Consider the following 21,807-nt stretch of genomic DNA (forward strand, 5'->3'; position numbering starts at 1 on the left):
TCCAGAAACAAAAGCAGAATTTCAGCATCCGTGAAAGACCACACAACTTCACTCTCCTGAGATCTTCCCTACCTATGTATTACACATACAGTTCCATCTGGCTGGAAGCTCCGCCATCTGCCCTTGTTCCCAAGTCCACATGCCAAATAGACACTCCTTACCTTGCAAAGTTGTCATTAGGTGTAACTTCCAAGCCTTCCCAGTCCACTGTGGATGGAAGGATGATTAAGAATGCAGGCTCATCCCTGGCTGGTTGGCTCAGCAGTAGAGCCTCAGCCTGGTGTGTGGAAGTCCCGGGTTTGATTCCTGGTCAGGACACACAGGAGAAGCGCCCATCTGCTTCTCTACCCTTCCCCCTCTCCTTCCTCTCTGTCTCTCTCTTCCCCTCCCACAGCCAATTCTCCATTGGAGCAAAGTTGGCCCTGGCGCTGAGGATGGCTCCATGGCCTCCGCCTCAGGCACTAGAATGGCTCTGGTTGCAAGAGAGCAACGCCCCAGATGGGCAGAGCATCGCCCCCTGGTGGGCATGCCGGGTGGATCCTGGTCGGGCGCATGCGGGAGTCTGACTGCCTCCCTGCTTCTCACTTCGGAAAATACAAACAAAAAAGAATGCAGGCTCTGGTGATCAGTGTGCTGGGTGTTGATTTCTGGCTACTTAGGAGTTGTGTGACCTTTGTGGGAGGCCTGAAGTTCCTCTTCGATAAAGCAGGGATGAGGAAAGAACCCAACTCTGAGGAGGTGGGGTGACTCCGCCTCAGCACACATCGAGCACTAACCCAAGGCCAGCTCTTACAGTTTTAGTTGTTATTTTTCCTCTTTGCTCCCAGAATATGATCAAACAAACATACAATTTTTTTTTAAAAACCACATCTCTGCTTTTGTAACTGTACTCAAGTCTGTGCACAAAGATTCCAGAAGACAGGCGGGCAGGAGTGGGGATACTTCATCCAGAACTAGCTAGGCCAAGGGAAGACCGTGTCAGAGGTGACACTGGATAGAGCTGGGAAGGAAGTCGAGAGGCAGCCCTGCAGAGATCTGGAAGCACTTTCCCAGGCTGAGGAAACTGCATGGGCGAAGGCCAGGAAGTAGGAAAGAACTTGGACTATTCAAGCCAGTCTAGCTGGACAGCAGTGAGCAAGCAGGAACAGGAGAGAACAGAAGGGGACGGGGCAGAGGTGGATGCAGTAAGGCCTTGCAGGCCACCGTAGAAATGCCCAGAGAAGGGTCATTCTCTTACCAACCACTGTGGAGCCCTGGTCACAGGCCCTGTGCTGTTCCAGGTCTGAGGACAAAGCAGAGAACAGGAGCTGGAGTTTCGGGGTCGAGGGCAAGTTCCCAAAAAGAAATGCAAATTACTATCTCGAATGGCTTTAAGGATGCTACAGGCAACAAACCAGAATGACGGTAACAGAGATTGGCAGGACTTTAAATAGGGTGAATGGGGAAGGCGTCTCCAACGAGGGGACACTGGAGGGAACATGAAATGAAGTGAGAGAGGGAACCACATAGGGGACAAATTAATAAGACAAGTCCTGAGCCATTATAGGATTATGACAAAAGTAAGTGGGGTGCCATGCTAGAGAGCAATACAGGGCCTGTTCTGTGTTTACATCTAAAGACACAACACTTCTGCGCACCACTATTACTGATGTTGACATAAGAAACATCAAACCTATAAAGAATTTTTATAAGAATTTATTTGAGCCGAAACTAATGACAATTGCTAGAAAGCAAGACCTCAAATGCTCTCCAGATGACAGCTTTGCAGTTCTTTTAGACATGTGGAATTAAGGAGAAAATTTAAAGCTTACCTAAAGGTGGGAGAAAGCAAGGTACAGGAGAGTTACAAGATTAATTATCCCTTGAGGGTAGTAACCCCTCCAGGAAGTCTGGAAAAGAAAATTATTTCTGGCATTTCAAAGGTGTGTTAACCTAGATGTACAAGACCAATGAACAGGGCTTGCTTGAGGCAAAGATAAACGTTTTACTAAAGAAGTTTAAGCCTGGGGTGTGACTACCCAATTAGCAATTTATGATCAAATCATCCTGTGAGGTTACTTTTAGTTAGATTTATTACAGTGCCCCTTCTTTATCTACACTAAATATATAACGAATGTGCTTTTTCAAATGTGTCTCAAAGAGGTAAACTGATTCACTACTGTTAGTAGCAAGTCAATCCCACTGGCGAGGTTGCAACTGTAAAAGATGAACTGGGGGCCCTGGCCATTTGGCTCAGCAGTAGGGCGTTGGCCTGGCGTGTGGAAGTCCTGGGTTCGATTCCTGGTCCCGGCACACAAGAAAAGTGCCCATCTGCTTTCTACCTGTAAAGCCAGTTGCCATGGCCACTATCACAGCAGCCCAGCCCATGCAGGTTTGCAATGGATTCAGACAGTCGGTAAAGAAACAACGGAGCCAAAAACTGATGGGCCATTATCTTTAATCCTAGCTTGCACCCGGCGGGCAAGTAAAAACACACACTGGGCTCTAAAACCCACTCACATTCAGTGCTCACAAAGCTACTGACTTATCCGAGTTTCCTAGAATCAAAGGTTTCTAGCTCACCAGACTTATTCACCTCTGTTCCCCATCTCCTTCCTTCTCCCTGCACAAACTCTGCACAAACTGGCTTCTCACTCAACACTCCGCCATCTTGGCTGCTTCTTCTGGCCTCCTCCACGTGGCCTTTCTCTGCTCTCTGCTTTCTGCTCTCTAATGCTAATCTCAGGAACCAGGAGCAAGCTCCCGTTCTGCCCCGATTTTATAGTGTAGAAATCAAAACCTTTAATCCAATATACAAAATAAGGAAGACTCTAATACAAAGTCACTTATCAGAGACATGATGGGATTGTACCACTCCACATCAAAAAGGGTGGGAAAGGCTTAATCCCAAAACCAAGCCCCAGGCTACAAGGATTCTGCCTACCCACAGCCCGCCCCCAACACACATTAATATCACCTGGGCAACGGCCTCCACGTGGGCAGCGCCATCTTTAACAAAGTGAGCATAATATATTTTATCTGCCCAACACTACCCTTCCCCCTCTCTTTTCTCTTCCCTCTCACAGCCAAGGCTCCACTGGAGCAAAGTTGGCCCAGATGCTGAGGATGGCTCCATGGCCTCCGCCTCAGGCACTAGAATGGCTCTGGTTGCAACAGAGCAACAGCCCAGATGGGAAGAGGTGCAGATAAAATATATTAGTGGGCATGCCAGGTGGATCCTGGTTGGGTGCATGCCAGTGTCTGTCTCTCTGCCTCCTGGTTTCTCACTTCAGAAAAATACAAGGGGGGAAAAAAAAAGATGAATTGGGGGCCTTTCTGGCTCTCAGCCTGATTTATGAACTCCTGTGCCCTAAGAACAGCAATTCTAAACATTTTTCCCACCTACCTTTCCCCCAGGCTATCCATGTCCCACTCCATTCATCAGTTATGTGTAAGGCCAGAGCCCAGGAAGGTCAGGACCAGATTTATCTTGGGGTGAGGCACTAAGATCAACACGGGTCCAGGATGCACCTCTCAGGTAAGAGTACAGAGTACAGAATGATGACCCCTGGGCAGTGCCGAGGACAGACACACATAACAGATGTCGGAGCCCACCTGCTCTGCAAGAGATGGCTTAGGCAGTGAGAGTCCCAAGGTAAAGGACGCATCAGGAGCCTGACCAGGCAGTGGTGCAGTGAGTAGAGCATCTAACTGGGATGCGGAGGACCCAGGTTCGAGAAACCCCGAGCTCGCTGACTTAAGCATGAGCTCACCAGCTTAAGCGTGGGGTCACTGGCTTGAGCATGGGATCATACACATGATCCCATAGTCGTTGGCTTGAGCCCAAGGTTGCTGGCTTGAGCAAGGGGTCACTCGCTCTGCTGTAGCCCCCTGGTCAAGTCACATATGAGAAAGCACTCAATGAACAACTAAGGAGACTAAGGAGCCGCTACGAAGAATTGATGCTTCTCATCTCTCTACCTTCCTGCCTGTCTGTCCCTATCTGTCCCTCTCTCTGTCACCAAAATGAATGAATGAATGAATGAATGAATGAAAGCATCAGGAGCTGGAGGAATATGAGACATGTTGCAATGCTTTATTCCTACCCTAGCAGTGCATTAGATATAGTACTTAGGGACAATATTGGCATGGTGTCAACGTTACATCAGCACAAGGAGCGGAGAGATGATGTCATGGTTTACATATCAGTTGCTGGGTCAGGCCACCGAGCGTGGGAGCTAGAGCTGAGTCAGGCGAGCCGTAGCCAGGGGGCCCAAAGGCAGGGGAGCCAAATGACCTGTGAAGTCTACATTGTTGACCAGGGCCCACATCCTGGGTCTCACTGTCATTTCCCCACAGCAGAAGTGCACTCTCCAGTTGCGTAAACTAAGAGGGAACAACTGCTAACATGCCCATTTTATACCTGAGAAAATGTAGGCCGAGTATAATGAGTGGACTCAGACAATGTCACAGCCCAGGAATGGTTGAGGGCTACAAGCCACCCTGAGGTCTTCACTCAGCAGCCCAGTTCCACCCAGGGGGAAGGTCCACGTGGGTGGCGCGTACTGGAGATTCTGGGAAGCTACATTTCCTCCTTCCACGCCGCAAACCGGTGATTGCCGGAAATGAGAATCTCTCCACGGAAACCCCAGCCTGGATCCCATACCACGGGCTGCGAGCGACCCCATGCCAGGACCCTCCAGACCCAAAGGCTGCGAGGGAACGGTGATGACTCCCCGTATTAAAACCAGCTTTCACTTCAAGGCGCCAGACAATGAAGGTAGGGGTCTAAGTGGGTAGGGGTCCCGGGGCACCCTGTACTCACCGGCGCCAGGTCCATGAGAACTAGCACCAACTAGGAAGTCCGTGCGCGGAGCAGGGCCAAGAGAGGCGGCGACAGAGAGTGTCCTGGGGGCCCCAGGTCCTACAAGGCGCGGCGGTGGCTGTCCTCTCCTTACGGCTCTTCTCTGAAAGGTGCTGAAGGGCCGCCTGACTGGAGAGCCAAGGTGTACAGACCCAGGTTTGAAAAGCCTACTCACCCGCGACACCGGAAGTCCCGCCCAACTATAAAGGTAGCTGGAAACGGCCCTTTCACATCCCTCATTGTTTTAATTCCCACCCGCCTAGACTTCTGGGTAACGTAGTTTCACATCTGGCGCTCAGCCTAGGGGAGCTCTTTCCAATCTCTGGAGCTGGGTGGAGCTCTGGGATAATATGATTTGTAGCAAGCCTCAGCTTCCTATCTTCATAAAGGGGAAGCACCAGTGATGGGATTCTAATAGTTTAACAACCGGCTGAATCCCCTCACTGAGAGACACAATTTCATATGCACCTATGAGGGAAGAAGAAGCTTTCCTCAAGGTTCTTTCAGCTGATCTAATAATTAAATCTATAAAAGATTAACAAGAGAAAATAACCAAATTTAATACATACATACATACTGTGAACAAAAAAGGGTGTATGTAGCATATGTGATAAATTCAGTGACTATAGTAACCTCAAGGGGTAAGCTGATCATAAATTCCTAACTGGACAGGTCATGGTGAGTAGTCATACCCCAGGCCTATAACTTCTTTAGTAGAAGGTAGTGATGGGATTCAGCTGCTTTGCACCATTTCAGCAGAACGGATACCTAATTTTTTGTTGAGTTTGGCAAAACGGTTGTTAAAATGGCACTTGTAATCAGGGTTCTTTCTAAGGTGGGAGCCTGGGCAGCCGCCCAATGTGGAAATCACAAATGTACATTCCTTACTCTTTTTTGAAGTTCATCTGCACAACAGTGTATTCTAAGCGTCCGTAGTAATGTTCATTCCATCCACAGGTGAAAACAATTGCAAGTGAGGATGCCAATCAAGAAGCAATATGGAAATATCTTAAAAACAGTTTTATTGTTTTTTGTCAGGTATTATTATTTTTTCATTAATATTTTTAAACTCTTATAATCTAGTTTTGTGTACCTCTTTTATTCTTATTTAAGTATTATATGCATGAAATAATAAACTACCTTTCAGCATATTGTTTTTTTATACTTAAAACGGTCATTATGGCAGAGAACCAGTTGTTAAATTATTTGAATCCCAGTACTGGTAAAAGGTTTATCTTTGCCTTAAGGAAGCCCTGTCTACTGTTCTTGTGCATCTAGATTAACACTCATTTGAAATGCCAGAGTGTGAAATCCATGAAGGACATAGCCCTTCCTCCTCCCAAGATGTGCGATGGCTGTCTGGCTAGCAGCCACAAGGAGAGAGAAACACAGTTTGATCCCAGGATGTTCCCAAGAAGAGCACTGGGGGAAAGGTCAGATTTTTCCATACCCAAGCCTGAGCATTTTCTGCTGTTTTTAGTATTGCTCTCTCCTCCCTCCTTTGGTGTACAAGTAGGAGGGATGAAGCTGCTGAGGTGCTTGTTTGCCCAATCTGCTGCCATTGGGCTTCTCCTGTAACAAGAGTAATAAATGGTTATATTTCCACTGCCAGTCCCCCTGGTGGTTCTGGAGTATACAAGTACAGGGTTGATATCCTTGGCTTGGAACTCCTGTGTTGCAATCGGCATAGCTGGCAGGATATTCCAGAAAGTGCGTTGCTTGAGCGGACCTTTGCTGCCTCCATGCCTCTGGGGGATTGCAGTGGGGCCTCCCAGGTTGGTCTGTTGGCTCCAAGTGGTGTGAGTTGGCAAGCCCCCTGGACTCCATCCTGGGACTGGGGGGCCACCCCCAGAAATGCCCACTGGTATGCTTTAGACCTTGCAGAAAGTCAGTGAACTGTGTCTCTCACCTAAAAAGAAATATCTGCTCCTCCTTGTGGGGGCTGTTGACTGGCCCTTTCTTCAGGCACTAAAGTCAGTTACCAGCAAAGCAATTTGCTGCAGAAGCACACACTGGAGAGGGAGTTGAAGTTAGAACTGGACATGAGGTTAATGCAGGCAGGCAACAGGATGTGCTTGGGAGGCAAATAGAGCTGACTAGTGAGTAGTTACGGGATTTGGCAGGCCACTCTCCACAGTCTGAGGAAGGCAACTCACTCAGGCATGTATTAGTTCTTTGGTCATGCCGTCTGGAACCTGGCCAAATGGGACTCCATGGCCAAGAGTAGGAGATAGTTTTGATGGAGGACAACAGTCCGCTAGAAGCCCGTAACACGGAAGGCGAAAATGCAAAAGAAAAAGCATATAAATAAATAAATAAATAAATAAATAAGCTAAATGGTGATTTCAGCAACAAATGAAAAGGCTCAGGATCTTTCTTTGCTTTTTAAAACTGAAATTTCCCACAGAAGTCCCACCCCAGGACAGTTGACAGTGAGAAGCAAATTTATTAGGCCTGTACAGGACTTGATGCTTCCTGCTCCTTCCCACTTTCTCTCTCTCTGTCTCTCTCTCTCTCTAAAATGAATTAAGTCTTTAAAAATATACATATTTTAAAAAATAGTGCGTTAGACCCCCTTAGCTGGGGAATGAACTAGGAGGCCGGAGAGTGGTACTTAAGCATTAGCCTCTAGGAATAACATTTAGTTTATGTTTCATCTCCAGGCCCAAAAAAGCAGAAAAATAATTACTAATTCTATAGAAATAAAATAATCAAAACTTATGGCCTGACCAGGTGGTGGCGCAGTGGATAGAGCGTCGGACTGGGATGCGGAAGGACCCAGGTTCGAGACCCCGAGGTCGCCAGCTTGAGCGCCGGCTCATCTGGCTTGAGCAAAGAGCTCACCAGCTTGGACCCAAGGTCGCTGGCTCCAGCAGGGGGTTACTCGGTCTGCTGAAGGCCCATGGTCAAGGCACATGTGAGAAAGCAATCAATGAACAACTAAGAAGTCGCAACGCGCAACGAGAAACTGATGATTGATGCTTCTCATCTCTCTCCATTCCTGTCTGTCTGTCCCTGTCTATCCCTCTCTCTGACTCACTCTCTGTCTCTGTAAAATAAATAAATAAATAAATAAATAAAACTTATTAAAAGCGTTATAAAAAAAAATTATGTACAAGGACAAACAATAGACATATTCCTAATACAATAGCCTTATATTTGTAATGCAATAAGTCGAGACCAGGGAGGTGCACACTAGATTTGGTCAGACCAAAGAGTATATATGCGGAGCTGGAGGGCATTGTGTCATTCCTCTTTATTAAGCCTTGTGGCAGTGGGACAAGTAGACAGGCAGGGGAAAGAACTGCCCTCTAGCTCTACATACATTCTTTGGTCTGATCGAGTCCAGTAGGAAGCTCCCTGGCCTCAACCTCCTTCATTACAGTTGGCACAGCAAGCATGGTAGGGACTGCTTGCTTCAAGTCTGGAAGAGAGTCACTGGTTAATATGATATCATCAATACAACGGTACATGTGAACTGCCTCTGGCTGGCTCCATGTAGCTGTGTCAGCAGCTACCAGCCCATGGCACAGGGTAGGCCTATGCAGAAAACCCTGTGGTAATGCTATAAAAGTCCACCATCGCCCCTCCCACATAAAGGCAAACTGATCTCGGCTCTCCACAGCTATATCAATGGAGAAAAAGACATTTGCCAAAACCGCCACAAAATGTTACACTCCCAGTTCATGACTCAGCCGATCCATCAGGTCAGCTATAGAAAGAACAGCAGCATGTAAAGGAGGTACAACTTTGCTCAGTTCTCTGTAATCTACAGGCATCTGCCAAGTTCCATTCGACTTGTGCACAGGCCATACCAGGGATTTGTAAGGACTGGGCGTGGGCCCAGTGATTCTTACTTTTTCTGACTCTAGGACACATCAGGCTCATGTTTCTGTGATTTCCTCATGTCCTCCCAGCAACCAATATTGCTTGGTATTAGTCACATGCCGGGGGACAGGCAGTTGCAAGGGGGAAATGTGCTTCATGCCCCGCAATACCTCCTTCAAAACCTGGATCTGAAGGCGGAACTCTCTCGCTGTAGTCTTTAACCACTGCCCTTCCAAGATACCCACCCTTAAGATATATTCAGGAATGGGAGACATATGTACTTTGTACAGTTTATGAGGCAATTTTCCTATCCCCTAAGGCAGTGGTTCTCAAGATATGCGCCAGGGCGCAATGGTGCACCCTAGAAGATTTCCAGGTGCGCCCTATGGTATTCCAGAGATATATGTGCCTATTGGGGACTAAAAAACCAACAGGGTTTTTGTAGTTTAGATTTTTGGGGGACAGAGGTGTGGGGAATTGGCTATAAGCTGACAGTCTGCCCAACCCCCCACCTCACTTGCCTGATTAGGTTGCAAAAGGCTGTTAAGCTGTGGTGCTGGATTGTTTACACTACCCCCATGTTCTCAGGAAAGACTGGAGGCAAGTTTCTTCTATCCTTTGTTTGGTGTAAAATTAAGATGATATGTATGGTGGAGATTTTCTGCACTCACATAATTAAGAGTAAAAAGAGAGAAATTCTTCAATATATTAACGAGGAAATGAGAGTTTGCCTTTCAAATGTATGCCCAAACATTGAAGAAATCGCTAGGACACATCAGGCTCATGTTTCTCATAAACACAAGAATGAAAAAACTTCACACATTCGCTCCAGGACCTGCCAAATTTACTAAATCTTACTAAGAATGCATCTATATATATAAAAAGATAACATTTTTGGTTGTTTTTTTTAACCCCTCTTTTTTATGAATTCTAAGAAGCATAACTCAAAAAATGTAACATAAAAATCTTTTTTAATGTCAGAATAAATTAAATTTTGTTATATTTATTTTGTTTAATTACCATAAAAGCATGCTTGGACTTTATATTTTTTTCTTTAATACTTGACTTAATTATTATAACATATTTCTCAGAAATTTGTATATAGTGCACCTACAATTATTTGTAGGATTTTAAATGTGCCCCGACTTCAAAAAGTGTGAGAACCACTGCCCTAAGGGGACAGTCGTGGGTTTTACTGTGGTAGTTTGGCCCCTGTAGCCATCAATAGTCACTGAGGGTCCACTCCAGGTTCCCATAGAAGAGGAAGCATCTACTAAGTCCAACACCTGTTGCACATTTGAAGGAGACCAGTGGATTGCCAATTCCATGTAGGCCCTCTGGTCTCCTCCTGAACCTGTTAGACGGTCCCTCGGCCTTCCCCCTATTCAAACTGAAACAACACAGCGACTGTGGTTTCTCTTTCTCCTCTACTGTCTCCAACATATAGTCCTGCAGGTGTGGGGCGTGAATGCTGTTTTCTTGGTGATGGCTGGGGCCATTCGCTTCCCCTGCTGGAAGTTCTGTTCTGGTTTCAACTGCTGCCAGATCTCTAAAAGGATTTAATTATCTTTTTCATCTAATTTCTCCTTATCTGCCTGAGCCATCGACAAATCCACCCACATCTGTGTTCTGGTTAATTTCACAGGCCCAGCCTGACCTGTGGTGGCGCAGTGGATAAAGCGTCGACCTGGAAATGCTGAGGTCGCCGGTTCGAAACCCTGGGCTTGCCTGATCAAGGCACATATGGGGAGTTGATGCTTCCAGCTCCTCCCCCCTTTCTCTCTCTCTGTCTCTCTTCTCTCTCTCTCTCTCTCCCTCTCCTCTCTAAAAATGAATAAATAGCCTGACCAGTTGGTGGCGCAGTGGATGGAGCGTCGGACTGGGATGCGGAAGGACCCAGGTTCGAGACCCTGAGGTCGCCAGCTTGAGCGCGGGCTCATCTGGCTTGAGCAAAGAGCTCACCAGTTTGGACCCAGGGTCGCTGGCTCCAGCATGGGGTTACTCGGTCTGCTGAAGGCCCACGGTCAAGGCACATGTGAGAAGGCAATCAATGAACAACTGAGAAGTCACGGCGCGCAGCGAGAAACTGATGATTGATGCTTCTCATCTCTCTCCGTTCCTGTCTGTCTGTCCCTGTCTATCTCTGCCTCTGTAAAAAAAAATAATAAATAATAATAATAATAAAAATGAATAAATAAAAAAATAATAAATTTTAAAAAAATAAATAAATAAATAAAATTTCACAGGCCCATTTCCTTTGTTAGTAGTGGGGTGGGGGGCAGCATAGGGAGCAGCCCATACATGCTTGAATTGCCGCACTGCCTCTACCTCCCCCAAATCTGCCACTGGCTACATAACCACATTGAAGCTTTGCCCCACATAGAGGCCCAGGATAGTCACAAAGGACCCAAAAAGGGAAGATAGAACAGTCTGGAGGATAAGATCCCTCGTCTCTGCTGTAAATGCCTTCTCATCTGGTCCCTGGGTCCTAATATTAAAAATAGCATTTGTCATGCTTAGTTTCTGGAGGAACTGTTGCAACTCAGTATATGACAGCCATCAGCTCACCACCCCAGCAGGTCTCCAGCATTCTTCCAGGTCATATGGATGGCAGCCATCATCCAGTCTAATTAAAAATCATTTCCAGTCCTGGCTGGTTGGCTCAGTGGTAGAGCGTCGGCCCGGCATGTGGAAGTCCCGGGTTCGATTCCCAGCCAGGGTACGCAGGAGAAGTGCCCATCTGCTTCTCCACCCTTCCCCCTCTCCTTTTTCTATGACTCTCTTCCCCTCCCACAGCCAAGGCTCCACAGGAGCAAAGTTGGCCCGGGTGCTGAGGATGGCTCCATGGCCTCTGCCTCAGGTACTAGAATGACTCCGATTGCAGCGGAGCAACGGCCCCGGGGCCGAGCATCGCTCCCTGGTGAGCATGTCGAGTGGATCCTGGTTGGGAGCATGCAGGAGTCTGTCTCTCTGCCCCACTCCCCACTTCTCACTTCAGAAAAATTCAAAAATAAAAAAAGGAATGATTTTCTGGGTTGGCACAGCAGTTTTGGAGGTGCTGTCTCAGGAAGGAGTGCACGGTAATGGCGACTAATTTCTCCATCTCTGCTCCAGAGAGCAAAATACCATCCAACCCTATGCCCCACAACCGCAGCAACCAGGCTGCCAGACACTTGGTTTCTGCCTAAGTTTTGCCCTTAACTCTAACTTTATATGGGTGTAGGGCGCTAGAACACAAAGGGTTCCACTACTGTGGAGGGGGTTGTGCCTGCCCCTGAGGTACCCTGTGCTGCTGGGTTTTCACCTTCTGGGTGACTGGTTGGGCTCTGAGTCTAACAAGGTCAGCCTCAGCCCCCTCATCCTTCTTGGAGGAGTCAAAGCAATCGCTACTGCAGACTCAGATGTTGGCAGGCATGCATCTCCTCCTCCAGCAGCCGTTTGCTGTGTTCCAGTGCCTGCTGCTGCTGTTGTACAGCCTCCAGCTGGCCCTGGAGTGTCACGAGCCAGCGCAACTTGTAATTTTGCAGGTCTCAAGTGAGAACGATAGAAGATTAGAAAATAAACACAGAGAAAAAGGATGGGATCAGGAGGTCTCATTGCCAAAACTAATGGTCAGCAAGAGCAAGCCTGCACTCCCAAAAGCTTTATTTTATAGTGCAGAGAGCAAAGCCATTTGCAAAACAAAGAGAACTCAAATACAAAGTCACATTTCCAAGGTGAACCAAGAATTCTCCCAAGTGCAGAAAACCCACCACCATGCATAACATCTTAACTTCACAAAACAAAGGGTAAAAAGAAAACTGCCTCCAGTCTCTTTGAGGGACATGAGGGATGGGATGAGTAGAAACCATCAGCATTAGAGATAACATGGAGGTGTGGGGAAGGCATGTAAATTGCCTTTACCAACTTAATCAAACAATCAGAGGTTGTGGGGAAGAGCTTAGCCCTTTGGCTTAAGCCTTAAACTGTGAGGACTTTTGTCAGATTGCAGTCTCCCCACACAGGAGTTCTTGGGCTCAGGCAGCCTCTCACAGAGTGTTTTGGGTTTCTTCCCACAGAGCTGTAGGAAATATTCACTCCACAATTCCTGCCGCTGTGTGGATGCTTATTTTCTTGAAGCCCTCACCCACAGTGTGGAGACACTTTCCACCTGAACAGGTGTCCTATTCACATCAGGCCAGTCCTGGGGAGATGCCCAGGTGGACAATAGGGAAGCCACAGGAAACCACATGCTCGAGGATGGCCACCCCTGTATCCCACTCTCCAAGGGTGCAGGAAGCTCCATACTCATCTGAGACAAATCCTGATGACTATGCCAACTGTAATGCAGGAGGTCAAGGCCAGGGAGATTCACAATAAATTCGGTCAGACCAAAGAATACGTGCCGAACCAGAGGCCGGTTCTTTCCCCTGCCTGTCCACTCACCCCACTGCTGCAAGGCTTAATAAATGGGAATGACATGCCGCCCTCCAGCTCCACATATATTCCTTGGTCTGATTGAATCTAGTGTGAACCTCCCTGGCCTCGATCTTCCGCATTACACACGCCATATTGTAGAACTGTCTGAATGTTTCTTTTTTTCAGGCTTAGGGATGCCAGTTGGACTGCTTCCCTAACCCAAATATTAGGTGTTGAAAAACAACAAATGCAGGAGTCCACAGCTCCGCAGAGTACTTGGGCCCAATCTAGATCCTTGAAGAAAGTAACAAAGTCATAACATCTCCAAGGACAGTGAGAATGCCAAGGCATAATAAAAAAGTAGGATCCAGACCAGAGTAAGAACACATAGCCACATTCCTTTCCCATCCCTAACTAGCCCTATTCATTGTATAAAAGAGTTCTCTAAACTGACGCTGTTAAGGCAGGCTTTAGAGGCATTTGTGCCATGTTCCACATGGAGTGTTGTGTATACATATATCCCTGACAATACACATAACATTGCTGAAGCATTATGTTCCATGTCAACTCCATAGTGGATGGTTCTTTGAATTCTTGGAGTTCTCTCTGGACTTTTAGAGCCAATACATCATTATTGGCCTTATTGGGCTTTGCTTGCTCCTTTTGATTCTTGGATGCAGCTTATATTTGTGGCATCTGGATGCAAAACACTAATGCTGTAACCACATAGATGATTGCCCAGAAGACTTAACACATAGATTGTGACTGAGGTGTGACTCCAGGGTAGACCGTGGAGTCGATAATCCTTCTGCCTCCCTAGATGCCAGATGGCTGTCTGGCCAGAAGGCATAAGAAAGGGGGAAACACAGCTTAGTCCCAGGGTGTTCCCATGAAGTTTACTGGGGAAAAGGTCAAACTTTTCCATACCCAAGCCTGATCATTTTCACTGTTTTTAGTATTGCTCTCTCTTCACTCCTTTGATGTATAAGTAGGAGAATGGAGCTGCTGAGGTGTGGTTGTTGTGTGCCTGATCTGCCACCATCGGGGCAATAAAAATAAATAAATCTTGTCATTTGTGACAACATAAAAAGACCTAGAGAGTATTCATGCTAAGTGAAATAAGTCAGGCAGAGAAAGACAAACATCATATGGTTTTATTTATATGTGAAATATGAAAACAAAATAAACAAAAACAGATTTATAGAGACAGTGATCAAAGTCTGAGTAGTGTTCCATTGTATATACGTATCACATCTTCCTTATCCAATCCTCTATTGAAGGACACTTTGGTTGTTTCCATGTCTTGGCTGCTGTGAATAATGCTGCATTGAATGTGGAAGTGCATGTGTCCTTACATACCAATGTTTTTGAGTTTCTTGGGTAGATACCCAGTAGAGGGATTGCTGGGTCATATGGTAGCTCTATTCTTAGTATTTTGAGGAACCAGCATACTGTCTTTCTTAATGACTGTCCCCAGTGGTGGGATTCAAATAATTTAACAACTGATTCTCTACCCTAATGATAGTTTTAAACATAAAAATACGATATACCAAAAGGTAGTTTATTTCATGCATTTAACATTTTTAAAAGAACAATAAAAGAGGTACAAAAAACTAGATTGTTAAAAGAAAGAGTTTTAAACAATTAATGAAAAATATTAAATAATACCTGACAAAAACAATAAAACTGTTATTTAAGATATTTCCATATTGCTTCTTCTTCTTCTTGTTCTTTTTATTTACTGAGAGGAAGTGAGGCAGAGAGACAGACTCTTGCATGCGTCTTGACTGAGATCCACCCAACAAGCCCACTATGGAGCAATGCTCTACCCATCTGTGGCATTGCTCAGTTGCTCAGCAATTGGGCTGTTCTTAGCACCTGAAGCAGAAGCCATGGAGCCATCCTCAGTGCCCAGAGACAACTCGTTCCAATTGAGCAATAGCTGCAGGAGCGGAAGAGAGAGAGAGAGAGAGAGAGAGAGAGAGAGAGAGAGAGAGGAAGAGAGAGAGAGCGAGAAAGAGAGAAGTAAGAGAAGGAGGGGGTGGAGAAGCAGATGGGTGCTTCTCCTATGTGCCCTGACTGGGAATTGAACCATCCAAATGCTGAGCTTATGCTCTACCACTGAGCCAACTGGCCAGGACCCCTATTGCTTCGTAATTGGCGTCCTCATTTGCAATTTTTCACATTGAGTGGCTGTCCAGGCACCCACCTTAGAGAGGACCCTGATTACAAGAGCCATTTTAACAACTGGTTCACCAAATTCAACAAAATATTAGGAATTGGTTCTGAGAATTTTGTCTAGGTCTCCTTCTAAAGCAGCAGAAGTTAATGGATGGAATTGGAACTTGTTCAGCAATCTTAGTTCTTCAGTTCATCTGGGAAAGAAACCAGAGCCAAAAACTCAAATCATAAGAGAAAGTTTATTTAGAAAGTCACAGAGGTAGGTAAAGTGAGCCAACTAGCCTATGTGAGCTAAGGAAACCAGTTACAGATATAAAAAAGAAGGGCTGTTGGAATTTAGGAAAAAGAAAGCAAAGCTGTTATGTAACTGGGAAAGGAGAGGATGAAGGCACCAGTGTGCTCAGGTTGATTTTTCTCTGGGCTTAGAGTGCAGAACAAGAGATGCCAGTGCAAATTATATTCCTATCTACTCTTTTTTATACAAAGTCCTTTGTTTTTCCTAAGTTGTGCCAGTTTGCAATTCTACCATACCTTATAGTTATTTTGGTTGCCAACTATTAGTGCCAGTACATGGTTTGGTGAAACTACCAGATGTTGCCAATCTGTTAATTGTGAATTGTGACTATTTTGGCTTACATTTGTATTTTTTTTTTTATTTAGAAATTAAATTTAGGCCCTGGCTGTTTGACTCAGTGGTAGTGCAATGGCCCAGCATGTGTATGTCCTGAGTTCAATTCCCAGGCAGGGCTCACAGGAGAAGTGTTCATCTACTTCTCCACTCCTCCTTCTCTTGATTTTTTTCTCTCTCTCTTTCTCTTCCCCTCCTGCAGCCATGGCTTGATTGGAGCGAGTTGGCCCAGGTGCTGAGGATGGCTCCATGGCCTCTGCCTTAGGTGCTAAGAAGAGCTTGGTTGCTGAGCAGTGGAGCAACACCCCAGATGGGTGAAGCATCAGCTCCTAGTAGGCTTGCTGGGTGGGTCCCGGTCAGGGCACATGCGGGAGTCTGTCTCTCTGCCTCCCTTCCTCTCACTGAACTTAAAAAACAAACAAACATGTTAAATTTAATGAAGTGACATTATCAATAAGAGTACATAGGTTTCAGGTAAACATTTTGGTTTTTTTTACAGTGACAGAGAGTCAAAGAGGGGTGCAGATAGGAACAGACAGACAGGAAGGGAGAGAGATGAGAAGCATCAATTCTTCATTTGCGGCACCTTAGCTGTTCATTGATTGCTTTTCTCATATGTGCCTTGACGGAGGTGGGGGAGTGATACCTACAGCAGAGTGAGTGACCCCTTGCTCAAGCCAGCGACTTTGGGGTCAAGCCAGTGACCATGGGGTCATGTCTATGATCTCACACTCAAGCCAAATGAACCCGCTATCAAGCCAGTGACCTCAGGGTTTTGAACCTGGGTTCTCTGTGTCCCAGTTCGATGCTCTATCCACTGTGCCACCACCTGGTCAGGCATCAGGTAAACATTTCTATAGAGTGTGAACTGTTGGTTGTGTTGTGTGCCCATCAACATTTTTCATCCTATATAACATTTGAAAACTTCATTTAGATCTGCTTCTTCTAAAGCACCCAAAGTCAAATCATTTTCTATCACTGTATATTAGTCCCTCTTTACTTCCCTCCATCCCCAAACCCCTTCCCTGGTAACCACTTCTCTTTTGTCTATGTCCATTAGTCTCAGTTTTATATTCCACTTGTATATGACATTATATAGGTCTTAGCTTTTTCTGATTTCCTTATTTCACTTAATATAATGTTCTGAAGGTCCATCCATGATGTCATAAATGGCAATATATCATCATTTCTTATGGCTGAGTAGTATTCCATTGTATATATGTACCACATCTTCTTTATCCAATCCTCTATTGAAGGGCACTTTGGTTGCTTCCATGTCTTAGCCACCATAAATAATGCTGCGATGAACATTGGAATGCATGTGTCTTGGCAAACCAATGTTTTTTGTGGTTTTGGGAGGATACCCAGTAAAGGGATTGCTGGGTCATATGGTAGTTCTATTCTTCGTTTTTTGAGGGATTACCATACTTTCTTCCAGTTTACCATATGTCTGTACCAGTTTACATTCCCACGAGCAGTGAATGTGGATTCCTTTTTCTCCACAGCCTCTCCAACACTTCTTATTACCTATCTTGTTGATAACAGCCAATCTAACAGGTGTGAAATGGTATCTCATTGTAGTTTTAATCTAAATTTCTCTAATACCTAGCGAAGATGAGCATCTTTTCATATATCTATTTGTTGTTTGTCCTCTTGGGAGAAGTGTCTGTTCAGGTCCTCTCCCCACTTTTTAATTGGATTGGTTGCTTGTTTGTTGCTAAGCTTTGTCAGTTCTTTATATATTGTGGATATTATCCACTTATCAGAGCTGTTGTTTGTGAATATCATCACCCATTTGGTTGGCTGCCTTTTTGTTTTGCCATTATTTTTCTTTTCTGTGCAGAAGCTTTTCAGCTTAATATAGTTCCATTCATTTATTTTTGCCTTTACTTCCCTAGATTTTGGGGTTAAATTCATAAAAAGGTCTCTATGGCCAAGATCCATAAGTTTAGTACCTATATTTTCTCCTGTGTAATTTATTGTTTCAGATCTTATATTTAGGTCTTTGATCTATTTTGAATTAATTTTTGCCCATGGAGACAATGTGTAGTCAAGTTTCATTCTTTTCATGTGGCTTTCCAATTTTCCCAGCACCATTTATTGAAGAGGCTTTCTTTTCTCCATTCTGTGTTTTTGGCTCCTTTGTCAAAGGTGATTTGTCCATATATATGTAATTTTATTTCTGGGCTTTCAATTCTATTCCACTGGTCCATATGACTGTCTGCCAATATCATGCTGTTTATTTTTGTTTTGTTTTTTTAGTTTTAAAAATATTTTTTATTGAACCCAATATCAATATCATGCTGTTTTGATTATCATGGGTCTGTAGTATAATTTGAAGTCAGGTAGTGTGATACATCCAGATTCATTTTTTTAAACTCAGCATAGCTTTTGGTTATTCAGGGTTTTTTATGGTTCAATACAAGTCTGGTGATATTTTGTTCTATTTCTCTTAAAAATGACATTGGTATTTTATTTTATTTTTTTCATTGTAACTTAATAAGTATATTAAATTTTAAAAAGGCAACATCATTAAGAAAGAAGATTCCAAATATTAGGGGAGGAAAAGGCTTTTGATTTTCCTTTCTTAATGAAAGGACATTTTCAGAATCAGGGCAGCATCCTGTGCCATGCAAAGGGTAATTCTTCCTCCTCTGCTAATTTTCTTAGGAAGTTTCCCTTGTACACAAAGAAGGCCTTAAATTAGCCATTATCTTTGTGTGCGCCTGAAAAAATACACAAATGTACAGGAAAGCCACTGGCTCTTCATTCTTCTATTACCATGATATTTTCAAATATTTGGTGAAATCCAGAGGCAACTGAGTAGCAACCTCATTGCAAAGTCTTTCAGTTAGTTGATTTAAATCTCCATTCAAAAATGAATCCCATTGTAAAACTTTATCCTTCTTTTTGGAGATTGAAGTTTCAACAGGAGGACTGAATGTCATTGTTGCCATGCTATAAGCCTAAAGAAGTCCTACAGCAGATCTTCGACTCAACTCTGGTTTGAATGCTTTGGAGCCTTCCAAAGGGGATCCAGCGATGAGGTGGGCTGCGAATCTCTGCACTACCAGATGGTAATGTCGCCATAGTGCGTGCAGTTCCCAGAGAGCTGTGTTCTGAGCGTTACAGTACTCAGGCTTGTCCAGCTTGAATCTCACTGCCCTGAGATTCATTGTCAAGCAACAGATCTGTTTTGGGAAATGTATGCATTAGTATTCTGTCAGTTGCTAACAGGCCGATGCTTGAACTGGGGAGAACATGAAGAGCGAGCGTGCAGAGGCGCTTGATGAAGGCCAGAGCTAGCTGCTGAGAAACTTGCTTCCTGCGCTTAGTTAGCATGACATCCAGAGACTGGAGCACAATCTCGACTCCTTCGTTGGTAGCACCTGCATGTAACTTGAACAGTGTTTTGTAAAAATGTGTATAGAATTTCATTGGATCAATATTTAGAACATCACCTTGCCCAGAAAAAATATGAAAAGCAGTCTGGACACAATGAAGACTTTCTTGATAGCTTAGGTCACCAGACTCAATGAGACGATGTAGAACCACTAATAAATCATCCAAAAATTCCACATTTATAAGGTGAGCAAACTTGCCAAGACCTTCTAGAACTGCTGGCAGGAGAGGTGATCTCTGGGCCTTCTTCAATATTCTGAAGAAGGTTACAAACACAATATTCAGAGTCTCTGTGTGCAGTTTAAGTTTCTTCTCAGTACTCTTTGAAGCTTCTGCCTCCTGAAGCTCTCGCTCTAGTTTCTCTTTTGCTTTTTTCCACTTTCTCTGCATTCTTGACAGACTTTTTCTTTTTTCCTTGAAAGTCATGAACTTTTTTGGTTTATTAATATCCTCTGTATCTTTTTTCACTTCTACTTCCTTGATTCTTAGGCACAAGAATGTTCTTAACATCTCTGGCCTAACGTCATAATTTCTGCCCTTCACAAAACCAGAAATCACTTTAATTACTCCGAGGGAAGCTTGGCCTAATTTATCTTGTTTAAAAAGCTTCTTTACTGCTTGCCTCACAGCACATTTCAGATGCCGACTTTGACATATCATTCATGAGTGGGATGATCAATACGATGATGTTGTTGTGAAAGTTGAAGTGAGGTAGCGCCACCAACAGCTCGCACAGGCTCCTCACAGTCACTTCGGCCAGTCCTCTGTATGCCTTTAAGGAAACTACATTACTTTTCTTCAGCTTCCTTTGCTTCCAGTCTTTAACCATTTGCTTCAGATTCTCCAAATAAAATCTATATTGGCTAACCAGATCTTCTTCAAATTCTCTTAACTTTTGGGTTTCTTTGTGGATCTTGGCAGATTTTTCTGCTTCTTTAGGGGCTGGATTTTATATGAAGGAGTAATATCCTTAAATAACTCCATCAGAGAGACTATGACCAGCTTTCAGACAGTAACAGCCACATCAGGATCCTGTTCCATCAACATGGAACATAATTCTTTCAACTTTTTAACATTACTTTCTGGATCTGATAATACAGCAGATGCCAAGGCTGCAATATGCATTTTCTTCTCCTGTAATTTTTTCTTTCTCTCAATTAAATGCTCTTCTAAGGTCAGGTCTTGAATGGGATCTTCAGTAATCTCTTCCTCAAGTTCCACCTCCTCTTGATCCTCTTCATCTTGGTTAGTGTCAATAACTGGCTTCTCCCATGTCTGCGGGATTATACCACTTTTATCTTTGATAGGAAGCAAGTGAATCAATTCCTTCTCCGGAGCAGTTTGCAGAGACCTTGGTATTTTTTCGTATTTATCTATAACGTGCTCATGCTTTCATTTCTTGGTGTGAACAGGCTCACTAGAAGAAAGATCTCTCGTTAGAAAAGATGCTTTTTGTCCTAAATCCTTCATTAACTGTAAGTCATCTTCATCCATCATATCTAAAGGAAGGGCTTCCTCTTCCTCCTCCTCTTCCCTCTCAATCCTTTTACCTGGTCATTTTTTCTTTGGGTCCTCCAGTGGGATGGGTTTCTTAGACACAGCATCTTTTACAGCTTGCCTTAGTTTCCTCTATTCCTTTCGGTACTTCTTGAGATTGCTTTGTTGCTTAAATTGCTTATTTTTTAGCTTGTTTTCAAGTTTGACTTTACTAGGTTTTAGCAACTTCCTAAAGCTTGGGACCTGTTTTTTATTTCTTCTTGCCTTCATCTTGAAATCTGAAGGGGATTCCGGAGTGAGAGGTTCACCAGTGGTAGGGACAACCCAGGAATTCCGATTGACATTGGTATTTTAATGGGGATTGCATTAAATCTGTAGATTTCTTTGGATAATATGGCCATTTTAACTATGTTGATTCTTCCAATCCATGAACATGGTATATTTTTCCCTTTCATTGTGTCTTTTTCAATTTTTTTTAATAATGCCTTTATAGGTCCTTCATATCCTTTTTTAAGTTTATTTCTAGGTATCTTTTTGTTGTAGCAATCATAAAAGGAATTGTTCTTTTCAGTTCATTTACTGAAGTTTCATTGCTGGTATATTGAAAAGCAGTAGACTTTTGTACACTAATTTTGTGTCCTGAAATTTTACAGTATTTTTAATTGTTTTCCAATGGAATCTTAAGGTTTTTTCTATATATATGATTATATGATCTTTAAAAAGTGATACCTTTACTTCTTCTTTACCAGTATGGATGCCTTTTATTTCTTTCTCTTGCCTGATTGCTCTGGCTAACACTTCCAGGACTATGTTGAATAAGAGTGAAGAGAGTGGGTAACTTTGTCTTGTTACTGATTTTAGAGGGAAAGCCTTTAGTTTTTCACCATTTGGTATGATATTGGCTGATGGTTTTTCATATATGGCCTGTATTATGTTCAGATACTTTCCTTCTATACCAATTTTATTGAGTGTTTTAAATATAAAGAGATGTGGTATCTTATCAAATGCCTATCCTGAATCTATCAATAGA

General features: G+C 44.0%; 1 protein-coding gene and 1 pseudogene across 3 annotated transcripts in view; both read right to left on the reverse strand.

Moving 5' to 3' along the window:
- The window catches only part of ZNF599 (zinc finger protein 599), a 48,994-nt gene extending 43,961 nt beyond the window's left edge, over nucleotides 1–5,033 (reverse strand). For all 3 annotated transcript variants that reach the window (XR_010727076.1, XR_010727077.1, XM_066242830.1), the window contains exon 1: nucleotides 4,805–5,033. Coding sequence is in view for 1 of the 3 variants with exons in the window: in XM_066242830.1 (XP_066098927.1) it covers nucleotides 4,805–4,819 (15 nt within the window). In the remaining 2 variants the exon portion in view is untranslated. The remainder of the gene's footprint in view (nucleotides 1–4,804) is intronic.
- Nucleotides 5,034–18,415: 13,382 nt separating this feature from the next.
- LOC136312874 (nucleolar complex protein 3 homolog pseudogene) lies at nucleotides 18,416–21,047 on the reverse strand (annotated as a pseudogene).
- Nucleotides 21,048–21,807: the final 760 nt, after the last annotated feature.

The sequence above is a fragment of the Saccopteryx bilineata genome, chromosome 9 (genome assembly GCF_036850765.1).
Source record: "Saccopteryx bilineata isolate mSacBil1 chromosome 9, mSacBil1_pri_phased_curated, whole genome shotgun sequence".
NCBI lineage: Eukaryota > Metazoa > Chordata > Mammalia > Chiroptera > Emballonuridae > Saccopteryx > Saccopteryx bilineata.